This window comes from Oncorhynchus nerka, linkage group LG11 (assembly GCF_034236695.1).
Source record: "Oncorhynchus nerka isolate Pitt River linkage group LG11, Oner_Uvic_2.0, whole genome shotgun sequence".
NCBI classification, from domain to species: domain Eukaryota; kingdom Metazoa; phylum Chordata; class Actinopteri; order Salmoniformes; family Salmonidae; genus Oncorhynchus; species Oncorhynchus nerka.
The window spans coordinates 38,588,717-38,603,684 of NC_088406.1; the positions used below are offsets into that span (position 1 = coordinate 38,588,717).

General features: G+C 44.4%; 2 protein-coding genes across 2 annotated transcripts in view; both read left to right on the forward strand.

Annotated features, from left to right (window-relative positions):
- Positions 1-352: 352 nt before the first annotated feature.
- Positions 353-8,855, forward strand: LOC115119978 (inverted formin-2-like). The gene is made up of 12 exons (XM_029648871.2): positions 353-667; positions 2,630-2,691; positions 3,809-3,911; positions 4,169-4,254; positions 4,387-4,487; positions 4,605-4,675; positions 4,870-4,977; positions 5,062-5,132; positions 5,268-5,385; positions 5,785-5,949; positions 6,204-6,349; positions 6,522-8,855. The coding sequence occupies exons 1-12, from the start codon at positions 404-406 to the stop codon at positions 7,954-7,956; spliced, it is 2,730 nt and encodes a 909-aa protein (XP_029504731.2). The 5' UTR covers positions 353-403; the 3' UTR covers positions 7,957-8,855.
- Positions 8,856-11,536: 2,681 nt separating this feature from the next.
- The window catches only part of LOC115136835 (tripartite motif-containing protein 3-like), a 72,120-nt gene continuing 68,688 nt past the window's right edge, over positions 11,537-14,968 (forward strand). Inside the window, exon 1 of the mRNA XM_065024498.1 lies at positions 11,537-11,711. The gene's annotated coding sequence lies outside the window, so the exon portion shown is untranslated. The remainder of the gene's footprint in view (positions 11,712-14,968) is intronic.

The following is a 14,968-nucleotide window of genomic DNA, read 5'->3' on the forward strand; positions in this document are numbered from 1 at the left end:
AGTACGTTTTGCTGCATGCCTACCATTCTCTGTTAAAAGTTCACCGGTACCATTATTTCTTTACAGGGGGGATCAATCAAGGAAAAGGATTATATCACCCTCTTCAATAACTGATTTTCAACACTAATCAAAGAACATTTCCGTGACACCTTGCAGGTACAAAATGGAGGTAATGATGAAGCAATAATGATGAGACCATGATCTGTTCCTGATCCTTGGTCCATCTAATTCTTTTCCACTAAAGATGGAATCAGCAGTCACTCCACCACCTCCTCCTCCACCACCACCACCTCCCCTCGCCCCCCCACCTCCTCCACCACCACCTCCCCTCGCCCCCACCTCCTCCCCTGGTCCCCCGCCTCCCCTGGCCCCCGCCTCCCCCTGGCCCCCTCCTCCCACCGACATGGGCTTTGGGCTATCCAGAGGCCTCCAGCGCAGCGGCTCCAAGATGCGTAACTTCAACTGGGATGCGATCCCCAAACACGTGGTGGTGGGCAAACACAACATCTGGACGGAAGAGAAGACCCTGGGAGAGTATGAGCTGGACACTCAGAGGATTGAGGAGCTGTTCAGTCACAGCCGACATCAGGGACAGGGACAGGTACAGAAGGCTCTGAACAGACAGAGTCTCAGAGGCAAGCCAACCAACGGTCAGGGCACAGAAGTGGTGAGTTGACCTAACCTACTGTACCAGGAAGCACTTCTCTAGTTTTATACTGGCAGCTGGAGTTGAATAGGATAAGTCAAGAGGTACCACCACATCAGCTATTTTGCTCCTCGATCAGATACAGTATATAAGTCTGCAAGGCATACATATCCTATCTGGTCCCAGCCAAGGCCTCTCCAATGTCATGCAAAATTCTGTCATTCTTTTCTTGCTCATGATTTCTCACCTGAGAGTTTGTTTTGAGCAGCTATACTTTCTGGGGGTAGACGAGAGACCGAAACAGTGTATTGAATATGAACATTTGTCCTGTTTATGACCAGAGATATTGGATATGTTGACATGTGTTCTTTAGACCCTAATTGATTTTCTCAGGGAGTGTGTGTAGTGTAGTTGTGGTGTACATCACAGTATCACAGGGTGATGTGTTGTTTTCCTACAGCCTTTCTGTTGTAACAGGCTCGGTCATGTCGTCATAGTGGCCAGGGTTACGGTTAAGGTGGCTCGGTGGGAGGTTGGGAAATACATCAATTCCAGCAGCCCATGACTCTTGTTTATCTCCATGATGATACTGTTTTTTGGTCTGGGCCCTGGTCAAAAGTAGTGCACTCTTAAGGGAGTAGGGTGCCATTTGGGAAGCAGTCTCTCTATTGGTGTGGCTCCATCATGATTCTATGTGCGCCTCACTGGGATCAAACTCAAGTACATCAGGAAGCAACGATGTATTAGTGAAAATGTTGTGTTCAAAACAAACCAATCAGTATGAGCAAAACTTGGAGACGATTCTACCCCCCCAAAAAATGTAATGATTCATTATCATGCTGTGATTGGAAGGCTGTGTTTCCTTTCTGTCCACATACCTATGAAGTCTATAACATCATTTGAATGCCAACTGCCAGAGTGCTTGATTTAACTATACTCTCAGAGAATAGATTGATAATAAATATTTGCCCTCTACAAGTAGCATTAGTTCACCAGCAGAGGCTATCTAATCGGATTTATAGATAAGCACTAGTTCCCCATACAAAACTACTGTGAATAAGCAACACAATTGGACTAAATGAATGACCATCATTTTACTATGTATCCATTTCCCTTTTTCATGTGTGATATTGTGTGACTTATTGGAACTATGACATGTTCCTCTTAATGCTCCTCTGCTTAACAAACATAGGATGTTCATGCAGTGGGGTTTCATTTAGGAATGCTTTGATGTATAAACTGAAGGGTGGAGTCAATATAGCCTAACTATTCTTCATCAGTTTACCCAGGGAGAGTAAATTAAGCACTAATATTTGCTAATTGTTGCCATACAGTTGATACTTTTATGTATTGGCTAATGCTACCTCTATAACAAAGAACTGGGCTGTGGGTTCAGTTAAGATACAGTACTTCCCTTTCTGTAGGTGTCGGTTGGGATTTTACAGAACTGTTGTGAATCATTGTCCTGGTTTACAATGCTATTGTCATATTGACAAAGCTATTTCTGATCCTCTACTTGTTTGCTAGTGAAACCACCCTGCTATCACATTTAGGCTACCTTGGCAGTACAATAAAGGTCAAATGTGGAGCTATTGAAACTGGCCTTTAGTCTCTTACCTGTCCTTGTTTCTAACTCAGTATAGAGGAGCAAGACTTAGGAATGTCAATATGTTGACAGCTGTTGCAATGGCTTATCATGGGCTCTCAAAAACAAGTCAATCTAACCAGTAAAACCTTAACCGTCAGAATCAGTTGTTTTTGTGGGAATGAGGATGTATTTGTGATAAAGAAGAAGACTGTGTTTAAGGAAAACGCTAAGCACCTGATAAACTCAACGCCTGTTATTGACCGACTGATATCTTCACGTGTGTGTCTGTGTGAATGTGTGTGTTCTGGAATGACCGAGTGATGTTGGTGCGTTTGTGTGTTCTATTTGTATTGACTAACTCATGTCTTCATGGCTATGTGTCCCACCACCACCAGGTATCTATACTGAACTCCAAGAGAAGCATGAACGTTGGGATCTTCCTGAAACAGTTCAAGAGGTGTGTCAGAGAGAGGCAAAGATATACTGAATTCCAAATGGCACCCAATTCTCTAATTGTGCACTACTTTTGACCAGAGTCTGATCTAAAGTAGTGCACTATATAGGGAATAGGGTGCCATTTGGGACGTAATATAAACTGCAAGTGTGCTAAAGGTGTGGGGCTGTGGGTTTGTCAGAGCCACGTGTTTCAGGATAAAGATCACACAGTGGTTGAGTCACAAATTCCACTGTCTTGCTATAGTGCACTCCTTTTGACCACATAGGGCTCTGGTCAAAAGTAGTCCATTATATAGGAAATAGGGTGTAATTTGGGACAGCAAGGCTTGGTAAGTCCTGAGGCTAGGCTGCTTGACATTCCCAGCTCTGTGTTTCTGAGGTACAGCAGCCTGTCCCAACAGGTCGACTCGACATGATAACTACTGCAGGAACAGTGCAAACAGGTCATTCCACAGATTAACTATTGAAACATGGCATGTGTTTCTAAATGGTTTTCTCTGTAGGCCCACAGTATTACTGTGTTATATATTACAAAATTACTACATGCCATGGGCTACAGTGTCTAATTTTCTGAAGATTCTCGCAGTACAGAAAACTCAAAAAGCAATAAGTATAAAGCAGTAAGACATAGAAGTATTATTATCCAAATGTTTTGTCATTACATTTATTTTTCATGTCCATGTATGGATGCACTTTTCTATTTTCTGTTTAAATGTATTTTTGTCCTTGTGCTTCTGAGGAAAGAAAACATTGTTCCAGTTCAGCTGTAGTAGGTGTATGCACTATGTGTAGCAGGTAAGGTCTTGTCTATGGTTGGTTAGGTGGAAAAATGCCGTAAGAGGGTGTTCAACCAATGAGGTAAGAAGGAGCCTTGCTTACCAGGCTTAAAGAAACATGGCAACGAGGAAATAAGCAACACCTTTAGAGACCCAACCCTAGAACATGAGTAATTGAGGAAAATCACCACATTATGTAGTTGGAGATTAATGAATCACAGCTATTCTCCTTGACTAGTCCCCTAGGAGATTGAATGAATATTGAATGAATCAGTCGATGAAGTTTCCAAAGTCACGTTGGTTTTGATACAGTAACTGATCCGTGTCTGTGTCTCTCCCCAGGCCAGTGGGAGACATGATCAACGACATCAGTTCAGGAAACGGACTGAAATTTGGGACAGGTAAACTGAAGGAGCTGTGTAAGCTGCTGCCAGAGAAAGAAGAGGTACAGTACTTCACACAGCCTTTCCCAGTAGACAAGCATAGATCAGGCCGCTGTCGCTTTGGCACCCTTGTCCCACATAGGGCAAAGTCCAGTTCGACCACCATTGGGTGAGCTGAGGCTTGCCGCCATTGTTGATGCTAACTACCACAGTGAACTGATCATATTTAGCTTGAGAGACGGTTATAACAGTGTTCTCCCAAGTTACAACCCTTACCGTAAGTGTCTTACTAAGATTGTTCCCTGTTGTGTGTGTGCAGGTGAAGCAGCTAGTTGGGTTCAAAGGGGACGAGTCAGCTCTTCCTGAAGCAGACCTGTTTATGATGCTACTTATCAAGGTACCCAGGTGAGTGAGGGTGTGTGTGTTGAACCATCTACAAACGTCTAATTCACAGTTTTGGACAGTTTTGTGTTTTCTGTGTCTTGAATGCCAGTTGTGTTCTAGAATGTGAATCATTATTCGTGCCCTTTCTTTTAGTTATGAGGAGCGCCTCAACAGTTTGGTTCTCAAAGAAGAGTTTTTCCCATTCATGGATGAAATGAAACGATCCATCGCCACCATGATCACAGCTGGAAAAGGTGACCTGCATGTGACCTGCATGTGACCTGCATGTGATGGGGATCTTAATAAGGTAAATATGTATCTGTACTAAGCTCAACTGTCTCATTTGTCTGTCTGTCTGTCTGTCTCTCCAGAGCTGTTAGAGTGTGACGACCTACACTCTGTGATCCGCCTGGTGCTGAAGACTGGAAACTACATGAACGCTGTGAGTGGGGGAAAAAATGATATCATAGATGATATTACATACTGTATACCTTTATCTATGGTGTAAACTATGGCATCCGACGCTTTGAGTAAGCCCAAGAAAAATAAGAACTCATTCTACAAGTTTTGAATAATCCTCAGGTTAATTTGTCAGCCTATCTGACTGTCTCTCACTTGTCCTCTGTGTGTCCATAGGGTGGCTATGCTGGCAGTGCCATTGGCTTCAGGATGGCATCGCTACTGAAACTAGTGGACACAAGGGCCAACAAACCAGGCATGAACCTCATGCACTATGTAGTCATGGTAATTAGAACCCTTATTTAAAGCTCATCTTTTATCTAGAATCTTGTTTGCAATTTCAATTGTTCATGTGTATGTCGATTGTAGCAAGCTCAGAAGGTTGATGTGGCCATGCTGAAATTCCCAGACAAACTCACACACATCGCCGATGCTGCAAGGTACAGATACACAATGTCTTACACTCTTCAACAAAATGTGTAATATTGCGGTTTGCCCCACAATAAGGCATTCTATTGTAGTGATTGTGCTTTTCTGTATTGAGTGATTGATATTGGTGTTCTGCCCCCCTGTAGGATCCATAAAGAGGACATAGAGAGTGAGTTTCAGAGAGAGGTGAAGAAAGTAAAGGAGGCGAAGGAGGAGGTGCAGAAACAGGAGGAGCTACGGGCTCAGATGGATAACTTTCTCAAGGTGAGGTAGCCTGCCTGTGTATTCTCTATGCCTTTCAGATCTTGTATCGCTACCTTCCCCTATACTGTATACCTATGTCATGTTTCCAGGGCCACAGGTTTTGCCTGACCACCAAACCTGAACAGGAAAAACTCTGGGCCCTTTTTATAGCCTTAATAATCTCTGGTGGTGAATCTACATCTCTAGGGCCAGTGATGAGGTTGTTGATGTTTGTGGTCCCTGTAGTTTCAGAAATGTAGTCCGAGACCCTAATGGCACCCTTTACCTTTTTACGTATAGTGCACTACTTTTGACAAGGGCCCATAGGGGTTTATTCAAAAGTACTGCACTATATGGGGAATAGGGTGCCATTTGGGACACAGCCTTAGTTATTTCTGTTCTGTGTGTGGTCCCCTGTAGGAAGCAGAGTGTCGTCTGGCTGAGACTGAGCTCTCTCTGCAGTCGCTGGGTTCAGTCAGTGACTCAGTGGCTGAGTACTTCTGTGAAGACCCCAGTAAGTTCAGACTGGAGGAATGCTGCTCCATCTTCAGCTCTTTCTGTGCAAAGTTCCTGAGGGCCATCCAGGTAAAAAACGCTTTAGAAAGTAGTCTACATGCTCCTTTTACATACTATTATTTATGCTCTCTGTATTACGGACTTTCATCTTGGCCCCCTTGGGAGCATAGCTTTCCATGTCACTCTGTTCTGTGTGAGGACTTTTGGCTGGCTTTTGTCTTCATTGAGTTACTCTTTTCTCTTTAGCCTTCCCTGCTTTTTTGGTGGACTCCAGTGTTCACTGTCTCTGGCGTGTGTTATTGTGTTATTGTATCTGTGTGTAGGAGAACCGTGATCGTGAGGTGGCGGAGGTGAAGAGGAGAACCAGAGACAGACTGCTGAGTGATGCTGCTAAACGCCGTTCCACCGCCACCTGCTCCATACGGGACAAGGATATGGAGGGTGTGGCCCTGGAGTCCGTACTACAGAAGTTAGACATACTTTAATGAACATCACTCTTTTGAACTTGTCTTTTGGAAATATAGTCTGTTATCTAGCGATTTTCCTTTTGTATTGTAATTTTGTGTTTTTCATTTTTTCTGTATAAGTGTTTTGTGACATTCATGTTTACTTTGAATAAAGTTTTATTTGATTTGATTTAGGTTCCTGACCAGTCATGGGTCCCAAAGGAGAAAAGGCAAGGGCACACCTTCCTGCACCAGTAGCAGCATATCAAAGGTCCCCATTCAAGTAAACCTCCCCTCTGCAGAACAGGGAAACCAAGGTTCTGTTAAGGCCACAGAGGTGTGTAAGGAGAATGAGTGGAACACTGCCAGAGACCTGACTGGGACCTCTCAGAGTGACCAGAAGGACCAGTCCCACAGCAAAAATAACTGGAAAGAGAACATGGTTCCAAATCCAGAGGAGACACAGCAAAACCCTAAGAAACCAGAGCAGAACCACAGAGGTTCTAGTTCTGGTTCTACACAGCCAACCAGGAGAACCGGTAGCAGCAGCTCCTCCTCTTGCTCCTCCACAGGTAGACCCATCTCAGTGATGATGAAGGACAAGGAGGAAGAGGAGGAGGAGGGAAATGAGGAAGAAGCCCAGATGTTGCGTGAAGTGTCCAAGAAGGTTCTGAGGTATCAGAACAGCCGTGGTAGTCTTTCGTCTGGGGAGTACGGCCTGGAGCAGCAGAAGTCTCCTAATGCCACCAATAATACTAACACCTCCACAAGATCACCCAACGCTACGACCACTAATGCTACATTCTCCACCATCTCCACCATCACCTCCACCTCCCCTCACCAGAGGACCTTCCAAGAGGATAGACAGCGGCTGCTGGGAGATGCATGTAGAGGCAGCGAGAGTCTGGCTAGATACCTCCTCAACCCTCACCTCTCCCCCAAGGGAATACTCACCCGCAGACACACCTTCACCCTCCTCCCTAAAGCCCCTCCTACTGAGGAAGAGGAAGAGGATGATCTGTTCATTTTTCCTGCTACTCCTACTCTGGGGGTCATAGGGAGGATGAAGTCAGTAGACACTGGTCTGATGTCCCCGAAACACAAAGCCTCTGGAGGACCTAACCTCACCAAACTCCCTGGCCACTCTGAGAAGTCTTGTGTCCAAGACCTGGTGTCTAAGAGTCCCTTGTCAAAACACAACGTCTTGACAACAAGTCTCAACATCCCCAGGGACTCTGAAAACAGAGGCTTGGTGGTACCCACCACCCCTCGCCACTGTGAGACATCTGGTGTCCAGCAGGACACGGTATCCAACAGCTTGTCAGCAGCAGAGAGACCTACACATGTAGAGCTAAGAGAGCTAAATCAAGACAAGAGCTCCTCTATAGTCAAGTCAAAACCTCCCCCCTTACACCTAGAACTCAACCACAACCAGGATGAGGAGATAAAGGAGTTTTCTCCCACCCCTCTCCAGACACTCGTCTCCCAGAAACCCAAGCAGGCTGACCCTCCTCAGAGCCCCAAACACAATATGGATAACCCTTCTAAGAGCCCGAAGCCCAAACCTTCAGAGACCAATGGATTCATGTCTTTCTTTAAACGCCTGAGAGAGAAGAGCAGGCCAATGTGAGGAATCTGGTGTCCAAGACCAGGTGTCCAAGAGTGTTAGCAGAGAGACCTACACACATAGAGCTGAACCAGGAGACATTTACATTTACATTTACATTTAAGTCATTTAGCAGACGCTCTTATCCAGAGCGACTTACAAATTGGTGCATTCACCAAAAGAGTCTGTCCTGGACAAGCCCTGAGCCCAAACCAGATGGCTATGGATTCATGTCTTTCTTTGAACAACTGGGAAAGAAGAGCAAGCCTTGCTAACAACAAGGATATAGACTCTAGAGGTGCTCTAGACTCGTGATTCATCTATTTATTCAGATTCAGACGACTCAGACAGATGTTACATTGCCCTCTGGTCTATTGAATATATTTATATCCATCCGTTGATTTTATAAAGGCTTAATTCAAGGGAACTGTTGAAGTGTATTTTTAGTGGTAAATAATGATCTGCTGAAACTTGGAGAATGTGTCCAAAAGACAAATGCCACTTTATTCCACTAGGTGGCAGAGTGAGACAACAACGCCACATGTAGTGTGCTGTAGGCCACCAACAAATCACTGTTGATTCATTCTACCACCTCATATTCCCCCACAGAAGAGCATGACACTTACTGTAATATGTTTACCAATGTCTTTAATAATAGTGATATATTTACATCAGTATTCTTCTGACTAAATAAAACCACTGTTGAGTAGAATGGACCCCATGTGATCTTTACCTTGGAAAATACTGGAACTATCTTTGCCATATCCAGTACTATTCAATTATATTTGCCTGAAGATATACTTACAGAGCTGTAGAAATGACATTAAATTACAGGCGAGGGCCTGTAAAGAGAAATACACAGTATTAAGATCAAATCATTTCATGGACAAACCTGTTAAATAATAAAAGTGTTTTGCATTACATTTATCACATCATTTCAAATTTGTATTAAAGTGCTCCTCTTCTTAAAGTGCTCCTCTTCTTAAAGTGCTCCTCTTCTTAAAGTGCTCCTCTTCTTAAAGTGCTCCTCTTCTTAAAGTGCTCCTCTTCTTAAAGTGCTCCTCTTCTTAAAGTGCTCCTCTTCTTAAAGTGCTCCTCTTCTTTTACTCATTTCATATGTATGTATTGTGTTCTATTCTACTGTATTTTGCCAATGCCACTCCGACATTGCTCGTCCTAATATTTATATTTCTTAATTCCATTATTTTACTTTTAGATGTGTGTGTATTGTTGCGAATTGTTAGATACTATTGCACTGTTGGAGCTAGGAACACAAGCATTACGCTACACCCGCAATAACTGCTAAATATGTGTATGGGACCAATCAATTTGATTTGATTTGACAAACAACCAAACACTATTGTATTGCTCCTATTGGGGTCAGTGTTACAAAGACAGCCAGTCTCTTAGCCAGGCTGAATGGCAGGCAGCTCCATGGTGGGGAGGACGTCACTAATCCCAAACCAAGTTGTTGAGGTCTCAGTCTCAGAAATGAAGAGAGCCAGGCCATGGGCCCTTGTCAAAAGTACTATATAGGGAATAGGGTGCCATTTGGGATGCTGCCCAAGCTACCAGCACCTGGTGGCATAGCACAATGGAGGGAGAGAGCCATGGACCCAGCAAGTACTCCCCAAACTGCTTCAGTGTGTGGCCCCCAGCATCCCAGCCTCCACCTGCCTCCCCAAGGATATACCCCCTGCACTCCAGCCAGCCTGCCGCTCTGCCAGTCCCAGGGACCACCCTGCCTCTCCTGGCAGCCAGGGCCTCAGCATGAAGCCCCAGAATGTACACCATGCATCCCCCTCTGCACCATGTGCCCCCCTGCACACTCATGCACCCCAGTCTGCCATTCTACCAGGCATAGGGGCCCCCTGCCTACCCCCAGCCGACCCCCAGCTAGGTCAGGCCGGCCTGATCCTAGGGGGTGGGTGAGGGATTAACTTATGTTGCAGAGATCTCTGGGAGAGAGGAGTGAACGTGGCACTGTTTGTGACTTGAGTCGTGATGTATTATTTTGATAAACCTTTGTGATGGTCCTCATGAAAAAACACCAAACGATACCAAAAACCACTATATTAAATCTTTAGCTTTCCAGAAAGACATTATATATTGAAAGCTGTCCTCCTGCTCTAAATCCTGTGCTTGATAAGCATACAAATAGACAGACAGATGCGTGGATAAGAGCTTTCCATTATGTAAAATTATCAGAGACAGTTATTGCTTGAACATTATATGCTTGCATTCTAAATGGGATCCTATTTCCTATATAGTGTACTACTTTTGACCAGAGGTAGTACACTATATAGGAAATAGGGTGCCATTTGGGACACAGATGTTATGTATGTGTAGCAGTAGTCTGTCTCTGTTATCTACTGTACAGTCTGGTTTCTGCTATCTGCGGCTGCTGTTGAGTCTGCCTGTCTGTCTGGCTGCCATCTGGGCTGGATGCAGTCTCCATAGCAACCCCATCTCTTACAATGCAACCCTGACAGGGCCGTCTATGCCCACCCCTACCCCTCCTCCACCCCCTCCAAACCTGTGTCAGCATAAACACAACACCTCCTATTACCACCATGTACATTATCTCCCTCCTCTCTCTCTATCTATCTCCTCCACCTAGATGCACCAGTTTTCTAAACCCATTAATGAAGAACTTCATGGCTGTGGAGGAGAACAAAAGAATCGTGAGGATCACAAAGCCTTTGTTGTTGAAACACTAGAGACGATCCTGGTCTGAGTCCCAAATGGCACTCTTTCCCTTAATAGGGCATCACTATATAGTGAGCTACAGTACTTACCCTATGGGCCCTGGTCAGAAGTAGTGCACCATATAGGGAACAGGATGCCATTTGGGATGCCACCTCTGGTCTTATTGGATGTGTATATTACGGTGTGTGGATTGAGGTATTTTTAAACACCTCTTCTGAAAGCATCGCCTTGCATGTTCCACTGCACCCCACAAGTACCCCCATCCCTACCCCCAAACCCTAGCACCACCCTGTCCTCTTGCCTTTCACCCTTCAGGATACAGAAGTCCCAGCTGGTCTGCTCTACTGTTTTCACATCCCTCCATCACTCCCTCCACTTCTCTTCTCATCTTCTCATCCTGTACTAACTTTGCATAAAGATAAGACATTTCTACTCTGGGTTTATCCAACCCCTAGATCTATTAATTGGAATCTTGTTTGGAATCCTAGTCCGAGTTCTTTTCTATAAAGATCACCCCTCATCAGTTGCTCAATGGGTAGGCTACATTTATTCATGGCAAATACAGTTATTAGGGCTTGGCCATTGTCTTCTCTACAGCTTCTCTATGTGTTCCTTATGTCTTAAATAGCATCCTGATTCAGACCAGAGGAAGCAGTGAAAAGCGACCTTTGTCCTATTATGGGCAGGGGGCGTGGTTAAAAAAGGTCACACCCTATTGCAGTAGACAGTCTGTATCCCTCCATCACATTCTGAGGATGCTCTACATCATTTATATCTAATTTACATACGATATATATCATTGGACAACTAAACTCCTCCCACTGCTCTCTAGCCAATCCTCAAACAGTCTTTGTGTGGGTCCCGCCTCTCCCCCCCTTCCTTTCTCTTCTCCTTCGTCTCCCGGTCTCTCTCTCCTTCTCTTCCCAAACACAGCAGACCCTGCCCATTTATTCCTTTCTCACCGTTCTCTCTGTGGATTCTGTTTTAACAAAGTAGGATTTAGACAATGGACAGCTCTCTGTGTGGACTTGGATGCTGACACTTCTCTCTAAGGCTGCCTGGAAATTCATGTGAGTACAATCCTCCCATTCAGCCTCTCTCTCTCGCTGTCTGTCTTTCTGGGCTTTCTCCCCAGCCAACCGTAGTGCAGTGCAGTGCAGTGCCATGTCCAAGATTTTTCGCTACATATGGATGCAAGGAAGCGTTTGAATAATTGATTACAGTATCTCGTCTGGCATCTGCCTCAGTTCAATGAATCTCAGAACAGGAACAGCAGTGGTTACTGACCACTAGGCTTCTCCGGCTCTTCTATTCATAACAGGGGGGTGGCACACACACACACACACACACACACACACACACACACACTTCTCCATTTTGGTTCCTGGCTGCTTGCTCTTCTCGGTGGCAGGTGGGCATCTATACTGCAGTCTATGGGCAGGGCTTGTGGCTGGAAGAGGTTACAGTATTTAGGAGAATTGATCATATATGTCTATATATGTTTGTTATGTTTAAATGTTAAGCTCTTAGGAAAAAAAGGTACTAAAATGGTTCTTCAGCTGTCCCCATAGGAGAACAATTTGAAGAACCCTTTTTGGTTCCAGGTAGAACTCCTTTTGGTTCCAGGTAGAAACCCCTTACACAGAAGGTTATACATGGAACCCTAAAGGGTTCTTCTATGGGGACAGCCCAATAACTCTTTTTTCTAAGAGTGTATGTTAGATAATGTTATGTTTCAGTGTTATCTAATATAATAATGTTATGTTTCAGTGTTAGGTAATAATGTTATGTTGTGTTTTGGTGTTATGTAAGGAAATTATGTTCTGTTGTTTCAGTGTTAGGTAATGTTAGGTAATGGCACTGTAATCTCATACTGTCAGACAGGAACATGCGAATCAGCAGGTTAGATCTATGTTCAAGTCATTCTATGGCTCATCATTTGGCATTGTATTGTCACAGGGTTGGATGTCTAGGTACCTCCCCTATCCTGCATCAAACATTATAGATGTCCAGTGGCGTTCCACAAGGTTGATTGCCTTTCTTAGTGAGATGTGTTTAAGTTTGTTGCAGTGCTAGGTTATGTTGGGTTGTAGAAGACTACTTTGGATGCCGTGCATGTTTGACTACTGGGTAGACTGTGTTTGATGCTGTTCCTACTGCCTACGGGTTGCATGTCTGACTGAGGGTTGCAGTCAGGTCTTATTAACGGTGGGAGCTGACTACAGCGAACAGCGGTTCCCAGATCTGTTAATATATTACAGTTTGCACTATTAGGGCACTGAACACAGCTAACAACTGATCTCAGGTCAGTGTGTAGGGGAGCTGCCCACAGCCCTGGTCTTGCTCAGAGTAAGCAGCCCTGCATGCGTAAGATCAGACAGACATCAGCAGCCATGACACAGGCTGTTCGCTGTAGTCAGCGCCCACCGTTAATAAGACCTGACTGCAACCCTCAGTCAGACATGCAACCCTTAGGCATGGTCTGAAGGTAAGCATGGTCTGACTGGTTACTACTACTACTACTACTACTACACTATTAATATTACACTATTACTGTAGTTTTATAATGTAATACTGTGTACTAATACATAATTGTGCTGTGCTGTATTAATAATGTCATTAGTATGAGTCTTTGCTGTAATTCCATGCTGCTTTATGGGAGATTAATAGACAATAGTGCATTGTGACTGTGAATGCTGTGGGTTTGTAGGAGAGAGAGAGAGAGTCTGGAATCTTGTTTGGAATCCCAGTTCAACCCCCGTCCCCCCCAGTGGCCTCCATCATTCTTAAATGGAAGAAGTTTGGAACCACCGAGACTCTTCCTAGAGCTGGTCGCCCGGACAAACTGAGCAATCAGGGGAGAAGGGCCTTGGTCAGGGAGATGACCAAGAAATGATAGAGTTCCTCTGTGGAGATGGGAGAACCTTCCAGAAGGATAACCATCTCTGCAGCACTCCACCAATCAGGCCTTTATGGTAGAGTAGCCAGACGGAAGCCACTCTTATGTAAAAGGCACATGACAGCCCGCTTAGAGTTTGCCAAAAGGCGCCTAAGGACTCTCAGACCATGAGAAACAAGATTCTCTGGTCTGATGAAACCAAGATTGATCCCTTTGGCCTAAATGCCAAGCGTCACGTCTGGAGGAAACCTGGCAAAATCTCTATGGTGAAGCATGATGGCAATATCAGAATCGGCCCGATGTCTAGTTTGACGCCGATGTCAAAGCGTACCTATATAATGTAGGTAGATGACGTGCGTACCTATATAATGTAGGTAGATGGCGTGCGTACCTATATAATGTAGGTAGATGACGTGCGTACCTATATAATGTAGGTAGATGACGTGCGTACCTATATAATGTAGGTAGATGGCGTGCGTACCTATATAATGTAGGTAGATGACGTGCGTACCTATATAATGTAGGTAGATGACGTGCGTACATATATAATGTAGGTAGATGACTTGCGTACCTATATACTGTAGGTAGATGGCGTGCGTACCTATATAATGTAGGTAGATGACGTGCGTACCTATATAATGTAGGTAGATGACGTGCGTACCTATATAATGTAGGTAGATGACGTGCGTACCTATATAATGTAGGTAGATGACGTGCGTACCTATATAATGTAGGTAGATGGCGTGCGTACCTATATAATGTAGGTAGATGGCGTGCGTACCTATATAATGTAGGTAGATGACGTGCGTACCTATATAATGTAGGTAGATGACGTGCGTACCTATATAATGTAGGTAGATGACGTGCGTACCTATATAATGTAGGTAGATGGCGTGCGTACCTATATAATGTAGGTAGGTGACGTGCGTACCTATATAATGTAGGTAGATGACGTGCGTACCTATATACTGTAGGTAGATGACGTGCGTACCTATATAATGTAGGTAGATGGCGTGCGTACCTATATAATGTAGGTAGATGACGTGCGTACCTATATAACGTAGGTAGATGACGTGCGTACCTATATAACGTAGGTAGATGACGTGCGTACCTATATAATGTAGGTAGATGACGTGCGTACCTATATAATGTAGGTAGATGACGTGCGTACCTATATAATGTAGGTAGATGACGTGCGTACCTATATACTGTAGGTAGATGGCGTGCGTACCTATATAATGTAGGTAGATGACGTGCGTACCTATATATAATGTAGGAATAGGACAATGACGCCACGAAAAATACAGTGCTACACAGAACAAAAGCAGAAAAATACTAAGTACACACTTCCAACAACTAAACAAGTTCAAGTCCAGCAGTCATCTGAGAGAGTAAGAGAATTTCAGCGAGACAACTCAAAGGCGAAAT

Bases quoted from the DNA above. Each gene is read 5' to 3' on its own strand.
- LOC115119978 (XM_029648871.2), top strand. From the start codon at position 404: ATGGGCTTTGGGCTATCCAGAGGCCTCCAGCGCAGCGGCTCCAAGATG. The intron at 4,978-5,061 runs GTAATTAGAACC...TGTCGATTGTAG, and splicing joins TCATGCACTATGTAGTCATG to CAAGCTCAGAAGGTTGATGT. The intron at 5,386-5,784 runs GTGAGGTAGCCT...GGTCCCCTGTAG, and splicing joins AGATGGATAACTTTCTCAAG to GAAGCAGAGTGTCGTCTGGC.